At 45.6% G+C, this 21,516-nt stretch overlaps 1 protein-coding gene across 1 annotated transcript in view; it reads left to right on the forward strand.

Annotated features, from left to right (window-relative positions):
- The window catches only part of LOC140694812 (trafficking protein particle complex subunit 9-like), a 58,200-nt gene extending 36,949 nt beyond the window's left edge, over positions 1-21,251 (forward strand). Inside the window, exon 9 of the mRNA XM_072957871.1 lies at positions 20,725-21,251. Coding sequence (XP_072813972.1) covers positions 20,725-20,973 — 249 coding nt within the window. The 3' untranslated portion in view covers positions 20,974-21,251. The remainder of the gene's footprint in view (positions 1-20,724) is intronic.
- Positions 21,252-21,516: the final 265 nt, after the last annotated feature.

The following is a 21,516-nucleotide window of genomic DNA, read 5'->3' on the forward strand; positions in this document are numbered from 1 at the left end:
AAGAACATTTTGCCTCATGACACTGTTGACTAGGACCTGCGACCTCTCTGTCCCTGGTTTACTCTCTCTTCAAAGCCATTTAAATTTCTTGCAGGCTCCTCCACTCAAATGTAAGAATAGCCCCTTTAAACTTCTTGATGCAGCTCCTTAATGAAGATCTTGGGAAGGAAACCTAGCCAAAACCTGGGAGGTATTCACAGAGTGAATGTAACCTGAGCATTTTTTGACGTTCAGAATCAGAGTGGTGGGAGACACAGGAAGGCCTTTTTAAGTTAGCAAGTGGAAAGAGAAAGGACTCAGGATGTTTGAGACTGAAACATCTCGGTCCCAGCCAGCAAGGCACCTGCGTTCAGGATGGTGTGTGGGGAGTGCAGAGTTCTCAAAAAGAAAGAAGTGGTGGGATGGCAGGGAGGACATTTAGGTACTTAACTGGGGAAGGAAAAAGTTGGCTGAACAATTCATGGTTGAACAAGAGGATTGTGACATGATGTGCTTGTATTTTGGAGAGAAGGGTTTTGTGGAGCCAGGCCTAAGGAGAAATCTCTCTGACTGGGGAGTCAGCACAACAAAAAAACACACAGAACCTGGCAGACCCCATGGCCCCTGATGGGGGAGAGGCTGCCCACCAATTGGAGACCTGGAGGCTGCTTCTGTCCCTTAGCTGGGGCCTCAGACCTCACTTCACATCCCAGTCCTGTTGATACAAGAAAAAATATGTGGGGCATGAGAAGGGCTGTGTCCCAGGCTTCCGTTGAGCCCCTGGGATGTGCCCCACCAGATTTTGTTCCTTGGCTTCATGCAGTAAAGAATTCAAGAACAAGCCAGTGTTGAGTAAAGGTAGATTTATTCAGAGAGATACATTGACAGGCATGAGAAACGTCACGAAGTATGGGGGTTTGATGCTCAGATTAAAAGTAGGCACACACTCCACAGAAATAGTGTGGGCCTTCTCCGAAGAGGTAGAGAGAGGGGTTCCTGGGATGTGGCTCTGTGTTGCTCCTTTTCTTGGGCTTCGTGGTTTCATATGCTAATAAGTAGAAGGACCAGCCTTAGGGCAAGGGGCTGGGATTCCAGGGAGTTGGCCATTTTCCACCCTTTGACCTTTTGTGGCTAGCCTTGTGACGGCCATGGTGCCTGGGGCCGTGTTATTCACCATGTTACTATTACAATGGGTGTATAATGAAGCTCAGGATCTACTAGTGTTACGGAAATGACAGGCCAGCCAAGAAACAAGCACCACTCGGAGGGTTGGAGTACTCAGATTTATTACGCCGGCGGGCTCAGAGGGGCTTCTGCTCCGAAGCTCTGAGCACCTCCAAGACGTGCACATGAGGTTTTATAGGGTTAATTACAAGTATGGGGCTATTAGCCAATAAGGTTCAAACAACAAAAAGCAAGGAATCAGTACACTGGAGCTTATCAATTTGGAACAGATCACGTTACTGACACTTGTTGAGCTTGGATTTACGAGTTAGCTTGTTAGCCCAGTAAACTGACACTAAACTTTAGATTTACAAGTTAGCCCGGCAGAACTTATATCAGTAAACCGACACTTATCACACTTAGATTTGTGACTTAGCTTGTTAGCCCAGCTGGGCTTTTCCTTCACATTCCCCCCTCTTGATGCTTTCACAACCCTTGTTGGAGTAAGCATCATCATTTACCTGTTGCAGGGGCTCATAATTGGAGGCTAACATCTGAAGTTTTATAGCCTCTATCCGCTCACTGACAAAGCGGGTCAGGAAGTTTAGGACACAGGGCCCAAACAGCAGAACTGCAAAAATCAGGAGTAAGGGACCTATGAACGGTGCCAGCCAGGAGGTCCAGCCCCAGGGGCCTGTCCATGGGCTCTTATCTAAAATATGTTTTCTTTTTTCCACTCGGTCTTGTAACTCTTGAACCATCCCTCTGACAATCCCTGATTGATTGGCATAAAAACAACACTCTTCATTTAGAAAGAGGCATAGTCCCCCCTCTTTGGCCGTGAGTAAGTCCAGACCCCTCCTGTTTTGTAAGACCACCTCGGCGAGAGAGTCAATCTGATTCTGCAGAGTTCCCAGGGTTTCTGCTATTTGTTGGAGATCGTGGCTGAATTCACCTGTAAGCTGATAATAGTAATAAGAGGAAGAGGCGATGCCCCCGATTCCTGTGCCTACCCCTGCTGCCACTCCGAGCCCCACTAGCAAGGGGATCAATTGTATAGCTCGTTTTATTCTCCGTGGATGCTGGTGAGTTATGACAGGGATGGGCAGACTTTGATTATTAGGCATAATGTCCATTCGGGGAGTGAGATAAGCCAAAGCACATAACCCTGCCCATCTGGCAGGGAGGCACCGGTAGGCAAATTCACCACATACAAAATAAGTCCCGTTATTAGAACACCATCTTTGTGTGGGTTGGCACCCTAGACCCATACAGTGAGAGATTTTAATACATTGATTTATAGTTAGATTGCCCTCTAAAGGATTAGTTCCATTGTTGAAATAACATTCTGGTGCCTTGTAGGCGAGCTGTACCCAGTTCAGCCTGGAACTCCTAGTGGTAGAAACGGCATCGCTATGAGTTGTGGTGAAAGTCTTAGTGAGGTTTGTCAGAGGTAAAGCCAGGTGCTGGATGGGGCCAGGACGCAAGCATAGCCAGCAATCTTTAGCCAGGTCTGGATTGGAATGATTGAGAATCCCATGGACTGCGGCTAACAGCCCATTTATTTGTGGATCCAGATCCCGAGGCTCGGCTAAAGATGGAAGTTTTATTGGCTTCCGGGTAGGTAATAACTTCCGGTGTTGCCTCTGGACAGCTTGTTGGACTGCTTGCCGGCGTGCCTGGTCCTGTACGCCCCCTCCATCACTCATCCCATAATGTGTTTGCTTGGTCCAGCACACCAGCTTGCCGGGTGTGCCATAGCATTTGATGCTAGATACATAATAAGCCTTAATTGTGCCAATCCAGTAGGATTTTCCCTGATATGTGCACTCTGAAGCGGAGTCATAGCATTGACTCGGCTGATAAGTATAAGCTGAAAATACAGGCCGGTATATGGACCACCTGTCACCCGGTTCCATGCAGGTGCACTGTACAGCCAAGGAGAGTGAGGACATTAGCATTAGTAACATCAGCCTTATGATTATCTTAGACATGATGCTGCAGTGATGGCACTAATTATAAGAAGATATAAAATAGCTATCAGGATTTTATGGCCTATGTTCCAGTCAGGTGGGGTGGCGCTAGCTAGCCCCACTGCTAATACGCAGACTGGTATAGAAAACAAGGAAAGAGGCAAGGGAGCACAAAAGAAATATATTTAACAGCTGCGTTGGGCTTTCCTCAAGCTTCGGCCGTGCGTTGACTAGCCAGCTTCCGGGTGTGGCTAGAGCAGGGCTCGTTGATCCTCAGGCTTCGGCCGTGCGTTGACTAGCCAGCTTCCGGGTGTGGCTAGAGCAGGGCTCGTCGATCCTTTTCTGGTCCCTCTTGATCTTGATCTTGAGCGGGTCTCCCGGGACACTCTCAATTTTCCAGGGACCCTCTGTCTGAGGTGCAGTTGCTCTCTTGACTCTGGAGTGGTGGATCCAAGGGACGATTCCTGCAACTTTAACAGCTGTAGGAGTAGTTAATACCACTAAATATGGTCCCTTCCATGTTGGTTTGAGAGGTTCCTTTTTCCAATCCTTCACCCATACCTGGTCACCTGGTTTATGGGGATGCACTTGAACCCCTAATGAAATGGGGGTTTTCTCTATCACCCAACCCCAAACTTCTCGTAGTACTTTTCCTAGTCCCAACAGTTGTTGGTGGAGCCCTAGATTTCCTATTTCTGGGGTGGGGTTTCTCATCCTGACTAAAGGTGGCGGTCGCCCATAGAGGATTTCAAAGGGAGAGTACCCAATATTAAATCTTGGGGTGCATCTAATTCGCAACAGAGCCAGGGGTAGAATGTCCACCCAGGGAAGCTGGGTTTCTTGGCTGATTTTAGCTATAATTTGTTTTAGAGTTCTGTTCATTCGTTCTACTTTCCCTGAGCTTTGAGGCCGGTATGCTGTGTGTAGGTTCCAGCGAATGCTCAGTGCCTTTGCCACTTGCTGTACAATTTCTGACACAAAGGCGGGTCCATTGTCAGACCCGATGGAGGTAGGCATTCCAAATCGAGGGATAACATCCCTGAGAAGAGCCTTTGTCACTTCCCTTGCTTTCTCTGTCCTGGTGGGGTAGGCCTCTACCCACCCTGTGAAGGTGCAGACAAAAACCAGCAGGTACTTATATCCCTTATTGGGCCCAAGTTCAGTAAAGTCCACTTCTAAATCTTCAAAGGGAGCCAATCCACATCGTTGTATTCCCATTGGCCCAGTGAGCCCTTGTTTTGGATTGTTTTGTGCACAGAGCAAGCAGCGTTGGGAAACTGATGCACATAGAGTAGGGAGACGAGAAATTAGGAAATATCGCTTTAAGAGGGCCTCTAAAGCTGTTTTTCCCATATGTGTGGCTTCGTGCTGTTGTTGGACTAAACGATAAGCTAGTCGTTCTGGGATGAAAACCCTTCCATCCGTCATGATCCACCATCCGTCCTTTCTTTTCTCTCCTCGTTCAGCCTGTGCCCACTTGTTTTCATCATGACTATATTCTGGGGCAGTGGGTAGCTCTGGCGCTGCCATAACTTTAATTACTGAGTGTTCCCAGGCGGTTGCTTCTCTTGCCTTTTGATCAGCTAGCCTGTTCCCCTGGCTCACAGGGTCATTTCCTCTTTGATGTCCCTTACAGTGAATAATGGCCACTTCCTTTGGATCCCATACTGCCTCCAGTAACTGTAAAATTTCTTCTTTGTTTTTGATTTCTTTTCCCCCAGCAGTCAAAAGTCCTCTCTCCTTATAGATGGCTCCATGTACATGCAAGGTTGCAAATGCATATTTGGAATCAGTGTATATATTGACTCGTTTTCCTTTCCCTTCCCTTAGTGCCTGGACCAGTGCCCAGATCTCTGCTCGCTGAGCAGACCATCCTGGGGGAAGGGACTCTGCCTTTATTACCTCTCGGGTTGTTGTTACAGCGTAACCTGCTCGCCGTTGTCCATCTTGCATGTAACTGCTGCCGTCTGTGAAAAGTTCCAGGTCTGGGTTTTGCAGGGGCTTGTCGGTTAGATCAGGCCTGCTTGCATACACCTCTTCAATGATTTCTTCGCAGTTGTGGTCAGGTTGCCCTTCCCCTTCAGGCAAATATGTGGCTGGGTTTAAGGTTTGCACAGTCTCTAGACGGACTCTTGGATTTTCACATAGAAGCCCCTGGTAGTGGGTCATCCTTGTGTTAGTTATCCATTTGTAACCTGGGCCATTCATCAGGGCCACCACAGAATGGGGCACTTTTACATTTAAAGTCTGTCCCAGTGTGAGTTTGTCTGCCTCATTGACCAGGAGGGCTGTGGCAGCGAGGGCCCGTAAACAGGGTGGCCATCCTGATGCTACAGGGTCCAGTCTTTTAGATAAATAAGCCACAGGGCGCTGCCATGGCCCCACATTCTGAGTTAGGACTCCAAGAGCAGTTTGGTCTCTTTCATGTAGAAACAGATTAAACTCTCGTGTTACATCTGGTAAGCCTAGTGCTGGGGCTTGGGTTAGTAGTTCCTTTAATTGCCTAAAGGCATTTTCTTGTTTAGTTTCCCATTTGAGGGTTTCTTTTCCTGATCCAGCAGTTGCTTCGTAGAGGGGCTTGGCTATTCTTGAAAATCCGGGGATCCAGATCCGGCAAAACCCAGCTGCGCCCAGGAACTCTCTCAGTTTCCTTTTTGTTTCCGGTCTGGGTATGGCACAAATAACTTGTTTTCGTTCTGGTCCTAGGGCTCGGTGTCCCTCTGAGATAATAAATCCCAAGTATTTGACTGTCTTTTTGCAGATCTGGGCCTTTTTCCATGAGACCTTGTACCCAGTTGTTTGGAGTAGCCCTAGGAGGGCTCGAGTTCCTTTCCAACAGTCCTCTTCACTGGGGCTGGCTAACAGCAAGTCATCCACATACTGGAGCAGAGTACAGTTCAATGTTTCCCCAGGGAATTTTACAAGGTCTGTGGCTAGTGCCTCTCCGAACAAGGTGGGCGAGTTTTTAAAGCCTTGGGGGAGACGTGTCCATGTCAGTTGAGTTTTTCCTCCTGTATGGGGATCCTCCCATTCAAATGCGAATATGGGCTGGCTCACAGGTGAGAGTCGAAGACAGAAGAAAGCATCTTTAAGGTCTAGGCATGTAAACCATTTGGCATCTGCCGGAATGAGGCCCAGAAGAGTGTATGGATTTGGCACTGCTGAATGTATTGTAGTGACTACTTCATTTACTTTTCGTAAGTCCTGCACTGGCCTATAATCTGTTCCTTCTGCTTTCTTCACTGGGAGCAACGGTGTGTTCCAGGGAGATCTGCACTCAGTTAGGATTCCCTCTTGTCTGAGGCGCTGTATATGCTTCTGGATTCCTAGGTGGGCCTCTCGAGGCATGGGATATTGCTTCTGTCTGACTGGGCTGGCTCCAGGTTTGAGGTCAATCACCAGTGGTGCCTGATTATGTGCCAAGCCTGGTGGTCCATTTTCAGCCCAGACTAATGGAAACTCTTCCAGGAGTTTGCAAGGATTTTCCTGGAGTTCTCTGCTCTCATACAGACGCCACTCTTCTTCTCGGGGAACTGAGATGGCTAGAATCATAGACTCTCCCTGTAGGGTCAGATGTGCCTGTTTCCCGGGGACAAAGGTAATTTGTGCCCCCAATTTAGACAGAAGGTCTCTTCCAAGCAATGGTATTGGGCATTCAGGCAAATATAAAAATTCATGTGTCACTAGATGGCCCCCTACTTGACAGGATCGTGGTTGGCAGAAATGGCGGGCAGTTGAGTCCCCAGTAGCCCCAATAATAGTCGCCTTTTTTTTTGGTCAGGGGGGCTACAGGTTGGGTCACCACAGAATACTCTGCTCCTGTGTCTACCATAAAAGTCATTGGTTGGCCCCCTATAAACATCTTGACCTTGGGCTCCCGGGGGCCCAGGGGCAGGGAGCCCGGTCTCTCCTATTCTGAGTTAACCCCAGCCAGTCCGATGTGATTACTGGCTGGTGGCTCCAGCTGATAAGTAGGCCTTTTAGGGAGTGCTCTCTTTCCATCCTTTCTGTTTGGGCACTCGCTCTTCCAGTGCCCAGTCTCCCGGCAGTATGCACATTGGTCTCGGCCCAGGGGCATCCATGGTTGGGGTCCCCTCTTCCGGGGTGGTGCAGGGTTCTGGCTGAAGCCTGTTTTCCCCAGGGCTGCTGCAAGGAGCGCGGCTTTCTGCTTCATTCGCTGGTCTGCTTCTCGTTGGGCTTCCCGTTCTCGGTTTACAAAAACTTTGTTTGCTACTTCCAGCAGCTGTGTAGCGTTCATCCCTGCGAATCCATCCAGTTTTTGGAGTTTCCGGCGTATATCTGGGTATGATTGGGCTACGAAGGCAGCGTTGACCATCCGTTGGTTTTCTTGGGCCTCAGGATCAAAAGGAGTGTAGACTCGGAATGCTTCACACAGTCTCTCATAGAAGTCAGTGGGGGTTTCGTCTGGCCTCTGGGTCACTGTGGTCGTTTTAGACATGTTAGTTGGCTTCTTGGCTCCTGCTTTTAGCCCTTGTAGGATGGCCTCCCGGTACTCACGTAGTGCTTCTCTTCCTTCTTGAGTGTTAAAGTCCCAATCTGGTCTGGTGTCAGGGGCACGTGTCATGGCCCACGCCTCAACATCCATTGTGTCCCCAGGGGCTCGGCCCTGCAGCCATTTTCGTGCTTCAGTGAGAATGCGTCTCCTCTCCTCTGTATTGAAAAGAGTCAGAAGCAGCTGGCGGACATCTTCCCAGGTGGGCCGGTGAGAATGGAAGATAGACTCTATGAGGTCAATCATAGCCTGTGGCTTTTCAGAGTAGGAAGGAGTGTGATGGCGCCAATTGAGAAGGTCTGTGGTGCTAAAGGGTTGGTAGTAGAGTACGGGGTGCCCAGGCTGAACAGTCCCGTCTTCCCCAACTTGCTGTGGCCCTTGTGTCTCCCGCAGCGGCATTTGGAGGGCCGGTGGTGCTGGCTTCACGGCTTGTGCTGAGCGGAGTCTCCTTCCTACCGGCTCAGGCTGGGGGCTGAGTTCTGCCTCTGGGTCCTCAGGTTGGGGAGGTGGTGACACAGAGGGTGGTGGTGTCTCCAATGGGACTGGAGGTGTTTGTGCCTTGGGGGCATATGGAGGGGGCAGGCATATCTCGTCTTCTGCGTCTCCCTGGAAAATCGGTTTTTTTTCTGTCTTTTTGGCTTGGACTGGCTGAGCTGCTAATATCTTGCATTGCCCAGGTCCATTCGAGCAAAACCGAATCCATGGGGGTAGAGTCTGGGCGATATTCAGCCAGGAGTCAATGTAAGGGAATTGATCTGGGTGGCCTGGGGTTCCAGTGATTATTTGATAGACTGCTCGCACTGTTGCTAGGTCCAGAGTTCCTCCTGAGGGCCACCCGACTCCAAAGGCAGTCCATTCAAGCTCACACAAAGTGCGCAGCCTGCCAGGGGTCATTCGAATTCCATAGTCTCCTGAGAACCCCTTTTTGAAATTCTTAATCATGCAGTCTAGAGTGGTGGGTTTTGACTTAGAGCCTCCCATTCTTTTAGATATTTAAGGATAATAGTTCTGTTGCTTTAGATGTTTGGGAAGGTAGCCTTTATATCTTTTTCTTCTTCACTCTTCAAAACACCGGAGTTCCCAGAGAGACTGCTCTCTTGCTGGGTCTATGAGTTGTTTTAAGGCTAACTTGGTCAGGGACTCTGGGTTCCAGTCTCAGCTGATGTCTCTGGATCTCAAGGCCTCAAGCAGTTTCAGGGACTTTCTTCATTAAATCCTCTCTATATTCTGAACTAACGTATCAGGGGCGTGGGACTGACGGCAGATGGCAAAACAAATGGACTAGAAAAGGGACCTCCAGGGCTGGGCAAGCCCGGTCCTGAAGGAATTCATCTTCTAAACTTACGTCCTGGGTGTCTGGGGCTAGGCAAAAGGGGCACTACTTGGGTCAGTTCAGTAGGGGAACAATAAGTCTCGGGTGTTCTGTGACAGAGTCAGGTAGGAGACTTTCTCAAAGAAATAGCATCCTAGCCTCCAAGGGCACAGGGGCGTTGACTCATTGGCTATGTCCTTTTCCCTCCCAGTGTAGCCACCCTGTGCCGGTGTCGCAGACAAGACAAGGGAGGGTTTTCGTTGCGTCCGCCTGGCCGCTCCCCTCGCGGGGACGAAGGTGCCTCTTAGCTTTGGCGGGTCAGTATAAGCCGCTGACTCCGATCGGGACCCTGAGGGACCGATACCGCCCTGAGCCGTATGAGGTCACCACGGAACCGCAGGTTGGGACTCACTCGAACTCCGTAGCAGAATGCCGTGGAGCTACAAACTCGAGCCTGATCGCATGCTTCACAGGCCGCTCATTCACTCACACATACACACATACACAGAGGTTAACAACATTCCTCCCACCAATACCAATATCCTATTTCCTGTAGGAGGGGATCAGCCTCCTCTTCTGTCCACTGGGACAGGACCTGATTCCTGACCTGATTCCTGATTTCCCCGTCTGAGTTACCATCAGACGGAGAGCCTGTAGGAGGGGATCAGCCTCCTCTTCTGTCCAATGGGACAGGACCTGATTCCTCCCGGGGGATCCTACCTTGTCCGGACGGCCACCTGGTGAGTCTGTCCGTCCCTCCACGGAGTCTGGCTCTGGTTGTAGCCCAGCCACCCGGGGGGCCGAGTTGCCGTCACGAAAGAGAACCCGGAATACCGTCGGGTGGCGCCACCTCGTTCGCTGCCGGAGTCCCGTCCCCCGGTCGGCCGGAGCCACCAGTCCAGCGGCTCAAGGGGCCGGCGTGGTTGTATCTCACTGGGGCCTCCAGAAATGTTACGGAAATGACAGGCCAGCCAAGAAACAAGCACCACTCGGAGGGTTGGAGTACTCAGATTTATTACGCCGGCGGGCTCAGAGGGGCTTCTGCTCCGAAGCTCTGAGCACCTCCAAGACGTGCACATGAGGTTTTATAGGGTTAATTACAAGTATGGGGCTATTAGCCAATAAGGTTCAAACAACAAAAAGCAAGGAATCAGTACACTGGAGCTTATCAATTTGGAACAGATCACGTTACTGACACTTGTTGAGCTTGGATTTACGAGTTAGCTTGTTAGCCCAGTAAACTGACACTAAACTTTAGATTTACAAGTTAGCCCGGCAGAACTTATATCAGTAAACCGACACTTATCACACTTAGATTTGTGACTTAGCTTGTTAGCCCAGCTGGGCTTTTCCTTCACACTAGAAGTTAAATCTCTTCATCCTGAGCCTCAAGACCTATTGGGGGTTGAATTCTCCACCATTTTGATGTTAATTGCTGTGGTCTTTCTTGAATGGCTTGCTCTGCCCCCTTCCATCCTGTCTCACTGTGATGACACAGAGAGAGCAAAGGCCGGGCCCTGCGTGTGTTCCTGCATTTAACAGCGGGAGATGTGGGGTGGGCTGAGGATGACTCTGAGTGGTGAGAAATATGTTTCAGATTTTCCCACATGAGACATGGGGACCTGCTAGCAGCCATTGCAGATTTATCTCACGGGCATTATCGCTTGTGTTGTTACGGAAACAACAGGCCAGCCAAGAAATAAGCAGCACTCAGAGGGTGGGAGTACTGAGATTTATTATGCCAGCGGGCTCAGAGGGGCTTCTGTTCCCAAGCCCTGAGCACATCCAAGACGTGCACATGAGGTTTTATAGGGTTAATTACAAGTATGGGGCTTTTAGCCAATAAGGCTCGAACAACAAAAAGCAAGGAATCAGTACACTGAAGCTTATCAATTTGGAACAGATCACGTTACTGACAATTGTTGACCTTGGATTTACGAGTTAGCTTGTTAGCCCAGTAAACTGACACTGAACTTCAGATTTACGAGTTAGCCCAGCAAAACTTAGATCAGTAAACCGACACTTATCACACTTAGATTTGTGACTTAGCTTGTTAGCCCAGCTGGGGTTTTTGTTCACAGTGTCACTCATCTTTTCTATTTTCCTTTTATTTTTAAAGTATTTAATCCAAATTTAATATCAGGATTTTTTTGGAAAGAAATTTCTCTTTTTCTTTTCTTTGGGGCTCTTTTGGGGGGTAGGTAATTAGGTATATTTATCTCTTAGTGGAGGCCCTGGGGCTTGAACCCAGGACCCTGTTCACACTAAGCACACGCTCTACCACCTGCCCCATCATCTTTTTCTTTTTGCTTTAGCTGCCAAGAATCTTACAGCTGAATTTCTAGTCCGCCTTTAACACTTGCCCTGACTTCATGGAATCCATTTTTATGAGTTTACCTCCCCCTGGTTTCATTTAAGTATTGAATCTCCATTTTCTCTTCACTCTCAGTTTTGCCTTTTTGTTGTTATGGTTGTTAAGCTGTGTTTAAAAAATTGTTTAATTTCTCTTTTAGCAGGAGGCTGAAGTAAATAAATATGTAAACAAACATCACACTTAAATGCTTTTATATATTCTAAGCTGTTTAGTAGTTAATTAAAAACCAAATTGAATATTAAAGGGATAACATTTTTAAATTATTTTTTAATTTTTTATAAAGACATAGCTGATTTAAAATATATGTTTCAGGTGTACAATAGATGCTCCATTTATAGTTACTGTAAAACATTGTCTGTATTCCCTGTGTTGTAAGATACATCCCTCTAGATTGTTTACATTACATGTTGCAGTTTGTATAAGAAAGTTGGGTAACGCAGAGTCTGGAACGTGGCTGTGTATGACTCAGGTTCACGCTCACCCTGCCTGTCAGAGCTCAGGCCTTCACTCCTTTCTGCAGGGGAGCGAGTGGAGGCAGCTCTCATCAGCGCTGGCACCACACTCTGAGTGGCAGTGACAGCAGTGACTGTGTGTGGACGTGAAAATTGTTGTTCCAAGAGTTTTACATGCTTTTCTGCATTTAATAATTAAAGCCCTCCTGTGAGGAAGCGTTTTAAGTTTTTAATGAATAATACATTTTATTTTGATATTGATAGACTTCAAAACTCCGGAAAATTTACAGGAGTAGTACAATAAATGCTTAGATACAGTTCACCTTAAAGGGCACTATTTGCCCTTTTGTGACGGGCTTATTTTAGCATAAATTTTCAAAGTTCATTCATATTGTAGCCTGAATCAGTACATTATTCTTTTTGTTTGATAATATCCTTTTCCTTTTTTTTCGTTTTTGGTCTATTTAAAAATATTTTCATTGAAGTCTAGTCAGTTTATAGTGTTGCATCAGTTTCTTGTGTACAGCACAAAACTTCAGTTAAATAGGAACATACCTGCATTCATTTTCATATTCTTTTTAAACATAAGTTACTATAAGTTATTAAATATATTCTCCTGTGCTATACAGTATATACTTGCTGTTTATTGTATACATACTCAGCATCTGCAAATCTTGAACTCCCAATTTATTCATTCCACACCCTCTCCCCTCTGGTAACCATAGTTTGGTTTCTATGTCTCTGTGTCTGTTTCTGTTCTGTAGATAAGTTTATCTTTTTGTTCCTTTGTTTTTGTTTGTTTTTTTGTTTTAGATTCCACATGTGAGCGATCTCATATGGTATTTTTCTTTCTCTTTCTGGCTTATTTCACTTAGAATGTCATTCTCCTGGTCCATTCATATTGCTGCAAATGGCATTATTTTATTATTATTTTATTGCTGAATAGTAGTCTATTGGACATATATACTACAACCTCTTTATCCAGTCGTCTGTCAGTGGACATTTAGGTTGTTTCCATGTCTTGATATTGTAAATAATGCTGCTGTGAACATTGGGGTGAAACTGTCTTTTTGAATTACGTTTCCTTTCGGATATATGCCCTGGAGTGGGATTGCTGTGTCATCTGGGCCCGCAAGGTTTTGTCTTTTGAGGAACCTCTATACAGTTTTCCACAATGGCTCCACCAAACTGCATTCCCACCACAGTGTAGGAGTGTTCCCAATTCTCCACAGCCTCTCCAGCATTTAGTGTCTATGAACTTCTGAATGATGGCTATTCTGACTGGTGAAAGGTGATACTTGTTTGCAGTTTTGATTTGCATTTCTCTGATAATGATATTGAGCATTTTTTCATGTGCCTATTGGCCATTTGTATGTCTTCATTGGAGAAATGTTTCTTTAGGTCTTCTGCCCATTTTTGGATTGAATTGTTTGTTTTTCTTTTTTATCAAGTGTAAAAGCTGTTTACATATTCTGGGAATTAAGCCCTTGTCACTTTCATTTAATGCAACTATTTTCTCCCACTCCATAGGTTGTCTTTTTGCTTTAATTTTTGTTTTCTTTTCTGTGCAAAAGCTTGTAAGTTTAATTAGAACCCACTTGTATATTTTTGCTTGTATTTCTATTGCTATAGTAGACTGCTCTTGGAAAATATTGTTGAGATATATGTCAGATGTTTTGCCTATGTCTTCTTCTAAGAGGTTTATAGTGTCTTGTCTACAATTTTTAGTCTTTAAGCCATTTTGAATTCATTTTTTTGTATGTTGTGAGGGGGTAGTCTAACTTCATTGATTTACATGCAGCTGTGCAGTTTTCCCTGCACCATTTGCTGAAGAGGCTGTCTTTGCTCAATTGTATGTTCTCACCTCCTTTGTCAAAGATTCAATTACCAAAAGTTTGTGGGACTATTCTTGGTAATTTTGTTTATCCATTCATTGATGGATGGATATTTTTAGTGACTTTTAGCTACTCTGAATGATACTGCTATGAATATTGATGTGCAAGTTTTTGTGAGAATACATTTCCATTCTGTTGGCTGTACAGTTGGCCCACCATATCTGTAGTTTCCACTTCATGGATCCAGATGGCTGATTGCAAAGGGACTTGATCATCCTTGGATTATGGTATCCAGGGTGGGGGTTCCTGAAACCAACCCCCCGAGGACACTGAAGGATGACTCTACATGTAGGAGTGGAATTGCTCAGCCACATAACTCTAACCTTTTGAGGAAACATCGGGCTCTTCCAAAGAAGCTGCACCATTGCCCCTTTCCAACGGCTGCATATTGAGGGTATCCATTTCTCTGCCTCCTGATTGACACTTGTTATTGTCCATGTTTTGATTATAACCATCCTAGTGAGTTTAAAATGAGATCTCATTTTGATTTTGATTTCGCTAGTGATGCTGACCATCTTTTCAGATGCTTATTGGCCAATTGTGTATCTATTTAAATCCTTGGCAAATTAAAAAATTGGGTCGATTTTCTTTGTATTGTTCAGTTGTAAGCATTTGTTTTATATCCTGGATACTAGTCTCTTATTAGATATATGCTTTGCAAGATTTTTCTCCTATTCTGCAGATTGTCATTTCACTTTAATTTTTTTAAACATTAAAACAATTTCTTTATAGGGGAGGTAATTAGATTTATTCATTTTGTTTTTCTTCCTTAGCACGCACTCTATCATTTGAGCTACCCCTTTCCCCTTTCATTTCACACTCTTGATGTTGTCCTTTGTAACAAATGATTTTAATTTGATGAAGTCCATTTTATCTATTTTGTTTTATCACTTGTGCTCTTGGTATTGTATCTAGGAAGCCATAGCCTATCCTATGACCACAAAGATTCATACTATGTCTTCTTTAAGAAAGTTCATATATTTAGTTTTTACGTTTCTGTCTGTGATCCATTTTGAATTAATATTTGTTATATAAAATACGGGGTCCAGATTCCAGATTCATTCTTTTGCCTTCAGATACCCAGGTGTCTCTGCTCCATTTGTTGGATAGACTATACTTTCAATGGAGTGTTGTTGGCACATTTCTGGAAAACTGACTGTAAATGTAAGTTTCCCCCCAGGATTTTTTATTGTGTCTCATAGATTTCTGCATCCAAACTTATGACAGAAGCATAATGACTTGAGTGCTATAGATTTGCTGTAACCTTTGAGTGAGTCCTCCAAATTTGCTCTTCTTTTTCAAGATTGTTTTGGCTGACCTGGGTCCCTTGCTTTCAATATGAATTTTGGGATCAGTTTTTCAATTTTTGCAAAGAAGTCAGCTGGAATTTTGATAGGGATTCCATTAAATATGTAGATTACTTTGGGAAGTCTTAACATTTTTAACAATATTTTCTACCATTGCATGATCATGGGATGCCTTCCATATATGAAGATATTTTAAAATTTTTTTGGTGATACTTCAAAATATTCAATGTACAAATCTTGTAAACTTTTGTTAAATGTATCTCTCATTTTATTTTTTATGCAGTTGTAAATGGAACGGCTTAGCTTCATAAGGGTGGGACTATATATATCAATTTATTTATTTCTAGGATTCCTACATAGCAAATACACTAGGTTTATATTTGCTACATTGATCTATCCACAATTCTTCCCACCCCCGTGTCATAAGAAACCAAGACCCAGCTTAAGCCATCTGAACACCTATGTGGAAGTGAGAAATGAGACTTTGGGTGGGGTTTGTGTAGATGATACTGAGATCTTATTCAGGATGGCTTCATCTTAATTTCTTTTAAACAATCCTTTCAGAGTACATAGTCAGATACATTAGGAAAATGCTGTTTTGATGTGCGGAGGAGCTAAGACTATAATTTTCAAGTAATTTCTAGTGAGAGTGTTGTACTTGAAACATAATTTGCATCAATCTTTGAAGATTTATGTTTCAGGAGCTTTGAGTAAATAATACCTGTCTTTATTCAATAACTACAACTAAATGCTCAAGCAACATGTAAGAGTTTGAGCAAACTGCTCCCGCCCCGTAGTGCTGGTTGGTTGCAGCTGTAACTGGAGTCAGCGCTTACCTCGCCCAGTACACTTGTGCTGATCTGCTCAAAACAGTTCGTCCAACAGTTTGTCGGTAGTCTTTTAGACAAAGCCATAAAGCATTGATTTAAGGTTGCTGGAATGTAATCTATTCTTATTAATATTAAGTAAGCACATATTGAGTACTTACTGTATGTTGGGAATTGTCCCTCAGCCTCACATGAATATTACTTCTAATAAAACCTCTCATATTTCCCTGTTATTTGCACTTTACAGATAAGGAGACTGAGGATTAGGTCTTCTCTCTTTTGGGGGGAGCTCATTATCAATGATGGGAAGTTGTAAGGAAAAAGATATTGATTCATCCAGAGAAAATATTTTTCTGAGATTCAGTATTGAAGAAGGTAACCACTGAAGAGGGTGATCATTGTTTGAGTGAGACGAGCCCCGGGTTGTACGGAGTCAGCATCCCTGTCCTGGACGCTGCACGTGTAGAGCTGCGTGGTGGGTGAGGCGGCGCGGCCACGCAGGGAAAGCGGATGCCGGGCCGTTGGGCTGTGCTCAGGCCCGGTGGGGCTTTCTCCTAAGAGCAGTGGACCGTCATTGACAGATTTTAAGTAGGCTAGTGCGATGCTCTCGTAGATCACTTTTGTCTTGTAGAATGCTTAGAAACATTTAGAAGGCTCGGCAGGAGGTGATGTGATGAGTCAGAGTAGGGTGGCTGCGAGGTGTAGCAGTGTTCAATTTTCAAGTGATTTTCAGTCCCAGGTTTGTGGCTCAGTAGCCGTGTCACTTTGGATGACACACCCAAGGAAGTGAAACAATTTATCTAATCAATAGAAGCAGTGATGTACCGAACTCCCAGGACTGCTGTGTAGATCCAGTGAGATAACGTGTGCACAGTGTGCAGCATGGTCCCCAGCACAGAGTCAGTGCTGAGGGAGTGCCAGTGAGTACCTGGTAGGACAGGTGTGGGTGGTGGATCTCGTTGACTGAGGAAATTTGCCCCTGAAGGAGGGGTCTTGTCACATCTGTGAGTGATTGGCCTGAGCTGGGAGAGGCAGGGAGACCTTGCCCCCGACCAAGGGCCCTGGGCAGGATGGCTATGGGAGGAACACCGTGAAGTTAGCTCTTTGCAGGTGGAGTTGGAGGTGCCCTTGAGACATCTAAGTGCAGTGTCACAATCACAGAAGTGGTCTGATCCCGGGCTGTGCATTTTCCTGCTGAGATATTGATCTCTGAACGTGAAGACATACTTTACAGGACAAGTGAATAGTAGTATCATCTCTCATCAAAGCTCACATCTCTTTATTCATCACTCACTTTGCTAATTGGGTACTTACAGAACACACTTCACTGTCCTCCCCTGGGCTCAGGCTCCACAGAAAAGAGCTGGTGAGTCTCCCTCTTTTCCAGAAGAAGACACACTTAGCTGGTAGACTTCTATACCTCGCCAGACTTAGAATTTTAGGTTGTTGATTTAATTCTATTTTCTGTTGGTCATCTCCTGACAGGAGAGACGTTTTACCTCATGGTCAGGTTTCAATTAGCTGTTACTGAGAATTGCTGGTCTGATCCATAGTGTATTTATTCTATTAACTTTGTAGAGTACTTATCATTTTTCTGTCTTTGCTCTTTAATTTTGTTTGCCCCTTCAATTTTCTATCTTATTTGGGACCTTATTTTATTTTTTAATTAAAAAATGTCTATTAGCAGTTAACAAAACAAAAGCAAAGAAAAAATGCACATGATAGCTAAATTTAGAAAATATCTTGTGTGTTTTCTGTCTCAGCAATGGAGGGTTCTAGAAACTCGTGAAAAGCTTCATTACATAAGTTCCTTTAAATTCTGATTAAGAAATAAAACCTTCCTTCCTCATCTTTCAAGCTGCACAGCTAATTGTCAAGAAAGTGAGGGGAAATTCTCAGAAGCCAAGACAAACCAGAAAGCAGGGATTCTGGGAGATACGTGAGCCTTAGAAGCCCTGGGGTGCCGGTTGGCTCCTGAACTGAGTTTCAGTTGCCCTGGCAGGAGGGCAGGAGGTGAGCCTGTGGCCTCTCACACTGGGAGTTGGATGGCTGTTCTTATATAAGGCCAAACACATCCTGAGAATCCTGCTTTATAAAAGGTTGAATTAGAAAGAAAAGAATAAAAGCATTCCTCAAGGCAAGGAAGTAAGGAAAGTAAAATTTTTTGGAAGCGGGAAAAATAACATATCCAAAGTAAGGATTTAGTTTAAAGCTGTTCTGGCATGAGAGTGACCACAAACCCATGGCAGAAAATCACAGCTCCTCCCGGAAAGAGAAGGTGTGTTTTGAATGAATCAGTGGACAGCCATTCTGAAAAAGGCCTCCAGAGTCTTCTGGATCAAGATACTGGACTCAAACACCTCCCTTCCATGGTCTCATTTAAATAACCAGAAAGGTTTTAAAGGAAAGAAGCCATAATCATAGTTCTATTTATTGACATTACTTTATGCTAGGAATTCAAAGGTGACTATGGAGTTGTCTCCTCTTTTATGGACCTTACTTTCTATTTGACATAGTTGGGGAACTTGGTGGAGGGTGGTGTTAGTATGTTGCAATTAACCAGGAGAGGAGTTTAAGAAAGCAGTGAAGGGTTGGTGACATTTTTCGCTGAGGACAGTCCTGTTCAGTTGGCTTGTAATTACAGGCTCGTTGAGTTGTCACTGGAGGGAATTAATCTTAAGGTATTTGGACTTAGCTCAGGCCTCTTCAGAATGGACAAGTGAACCTGGAGAAAGACAGTCAAATCTGTGCAGACATTGAAGTTCACTTCAACATGTGGTATCCATGAGCCAAAGATAGGACTAGTAGGCAGCACTTCTTGAGGACAGAGGAGTGGTTTTTAAGGTTCTTCAAGAATGAATCCCAAGGTACCGGGATGGCCAGTTGTCAAACTGTGACTTTGCTCTTTGGACGGTGTATCCACCAAGGGTATTGGCCGTTTATAAGTTTCCATTTCTCCTTAATACATGTCAGGTTATGAGGACGTGGGCATAAACGTTTCACACCTTGTCAAGGTGACTTTGGGTACCTGCCTAGAATCATGGGCACAGTTGCGGCTGCGTCATACATCTTGCCGCACATCCCGCTCCCCGGCTCCGTGATCACGGCAGAGTGGTTCCTTATTGAGCTGTCCATCTCCTCTGTGACATCGTAACCAAACAAAAGATTGGAGAGTATTAGCTTGGCTTTTTTCTTTTCTAACATTCCCTTCAAATTATGATGACTGATAGTGGACCCAGTTACGTTTGCAGATGATTTACAAGTAGGGCTGTCAGTACAAACCTTGTAATCCCCGCTGTGTGATCTAGAGAAGAAAGTTACACTCTTTCCAAATTGTTTTGATGCACTTATGTGGGAAAATGATGTATGTTTGAATATGTATTTCCTCTCTTACTCATCATGGCTAGAGATGAATATTTGTAGACATGGAATGAGTACTCTGTATTTGAACTGTATGGTCCCCTAAATTCTCCCCAGCTTTTTAAAGTCATCACTGGAGTGCTACCTCCAGAGTGCCGCAAAGCATCCAACACTGCCTGCTCTTCGGACACTGTAAGTTTCCAAGTTGGAGAAGGCTGCTGGCTGGTGAGGCAATCTCTCGCACATCTCTGGTTGGGTGATGTGAGCTGAGAACACAAGAATTGGCAGACAGTAACTAACCACGATCACGTCCATTTCTGGAACACTCATGGAGGATTTTACACCTATGCTAGTGGAATACGTTATTTCATTTAGTTTTCCCAAAAATCATAATTAGATTTTATCACCTGTATTAAAAAGGAAACTGTCAAAGCGAGTGACGTGCAGACTTTGGACTGGAACACGGGTCTTTCTGATCCCTGTCTCTGTTCCCTCCCCGGCCTATCCTTGCAAATGACCAGGAGACTCTTCCTCTGTCTTGAGTTTCCCTCTGATGTTACCGCTCTCTTTGTTTCTAAGAGAGGAAAACAAGTCTAAACTTACTTTCCAGTTGGAAATGGAATGGAGAGTTAACGTTGGAAGCCGGGAGAATCTGTCCTGTGATGAAGTGGTCTCCGAGCCACTTCCACTGGGATGTCACATCACTGTCTGGGCCCCTTGCTCAGCCTGTGCACAGGTGACAGCGCAGTTGTGCCGAGCAGTCCTCCCGGACAGGGCAGTGGGTTGGAAATGAGTTTGGGGATTTGGTTTCATTACACAAGTTCCTGAGGGCCTTGACCTGGCACTTCGAGTGGGAGCATTCCCTGTCCCACAGACTGTGCTCTGGGCCCGTGCAGACCTGACGTGGCCTCAGCCTGAGTCTCAGGGCCCGTGGTGATGAGGAGCATTTTAGCCCAGGGTCTGCCGGAGGCTCTGAGAATACTGGGCTGTGGGACTATGTCCAGGATGATAATAATTCCTCCCCGAGTTTCAGATTTCCTTGCCTGTGAGCCGGGGTAGTAGTTGTTTCTGAGATGATTGTAATGATTCAGTAATGGGCGCAGCGTGTGCTGACAGGTAGCTGGGTGCTTTAGGAGCAGAAGTCGCAATCACTCTGTCAGCCTCTCCCTGTGCGCTCTGTGCTTTGAGAAGTTGTGTGTTTGGTGAAAGTCCCGCCCAGACCCTAGGGTCTAGATGAACTGTTGTTCCTTTACTTTCCCTTCCTTTTCCTCTTTCCCTTCTCTGTGTCCCATGTTTAGGTAGCAGATTCCTCTATTTCAGGGAATACGGGCTTTTCTAGTAAAGGGACAGGTGGAATGCGGAGAGGTGGGGCCCAGAGGGGGTCTGGAGTGTCTGCACAGTGCTGCTTCCCTGCGTTTCTGCATCCGGTCCCATCAGTGCACTAAGTCAGCCTTCCTCTTCCTTCCTGTGTCATCGGGTCTCTGTTTTAAGGGAAAACCATTTTTATGGGTCTTTTTTCACTTACGTGTTTCATTCAGATGCTTGTTGCTTTTCTCCCTGTGCTTCAGCGTTCCGAGGAGAAAATTCAGCCGTGCAGCATCCTCTCCGAGCTCTACGAGTTGATCGGCTTCCACTGCAAGTCCACCTTCTTCAAGCGGGTGGCCCCCGTGCGGCACGCGGCCCCCGGCATCCCGGAGCCTGGCGGGAAGGCCTGCTCCCGACTCCTCCTGCAGACGCTTCCTGGCTACAGTCTGTCACTGGACTTGCAGGACTTCAGCAAATGTGTTGGAACTAAAACATTGCTTCAGCCCCATTAACCATGCCTGGTTTGGGCCCTGCTGTCCTGCCTCATCAGGGTGAATCTTGATTCATTTAGAACAGGGCTCAGCAGACTTTTCCTTTCAAGGGCTTGGGGGTAAATATTTCAGGGTCTGAAAACCTCCTGATCTCTGGTGCAGCTGCTCAGCTCTACTGTTTAGATGCCAGAACAGCCAGATAGTCCACACACCCATAGAGCTTTATTAACAGCGGTGGCTGGGGCTGGATTGGGTGTATGAACTGCAGTTTGCCCCCACAGCCTCCTCAATATTGACACCTGCACCAGAGTGTACATTTGTGACAATGGGTGAACCTACACTGACATGTCATCATCACCCATAGCCCATAGTTGACACTAGGATTTACACATTGTGTTGTGCACTCTGTGGGTTTGGACAGATGTACAATGACATGTATCCACCATCACAGCATCATACAGAGTCGTGTGTCTTAGTGACCTTAAAATGCTCCGTGCTGCACCTCATTCATTGCTCTTTCCCCTCTAGCCTCTGGCAGCCACTGATCTTTCAGTCTCTGTGTTT

Source organism: Vicugna pacos, unplaced genomic scaffold, assembly GCF_048564905.1.
Source record: "Vicugna pacos unplaced genomic scaffold, VicPac4 scaffold_104, whole genome shotgun sequence".
NCBI lineage: Eukaryota > Metazoa > Chordata > Mammalia > Artiodactyla > Camelidae > Vicugna > Vicugna pacos.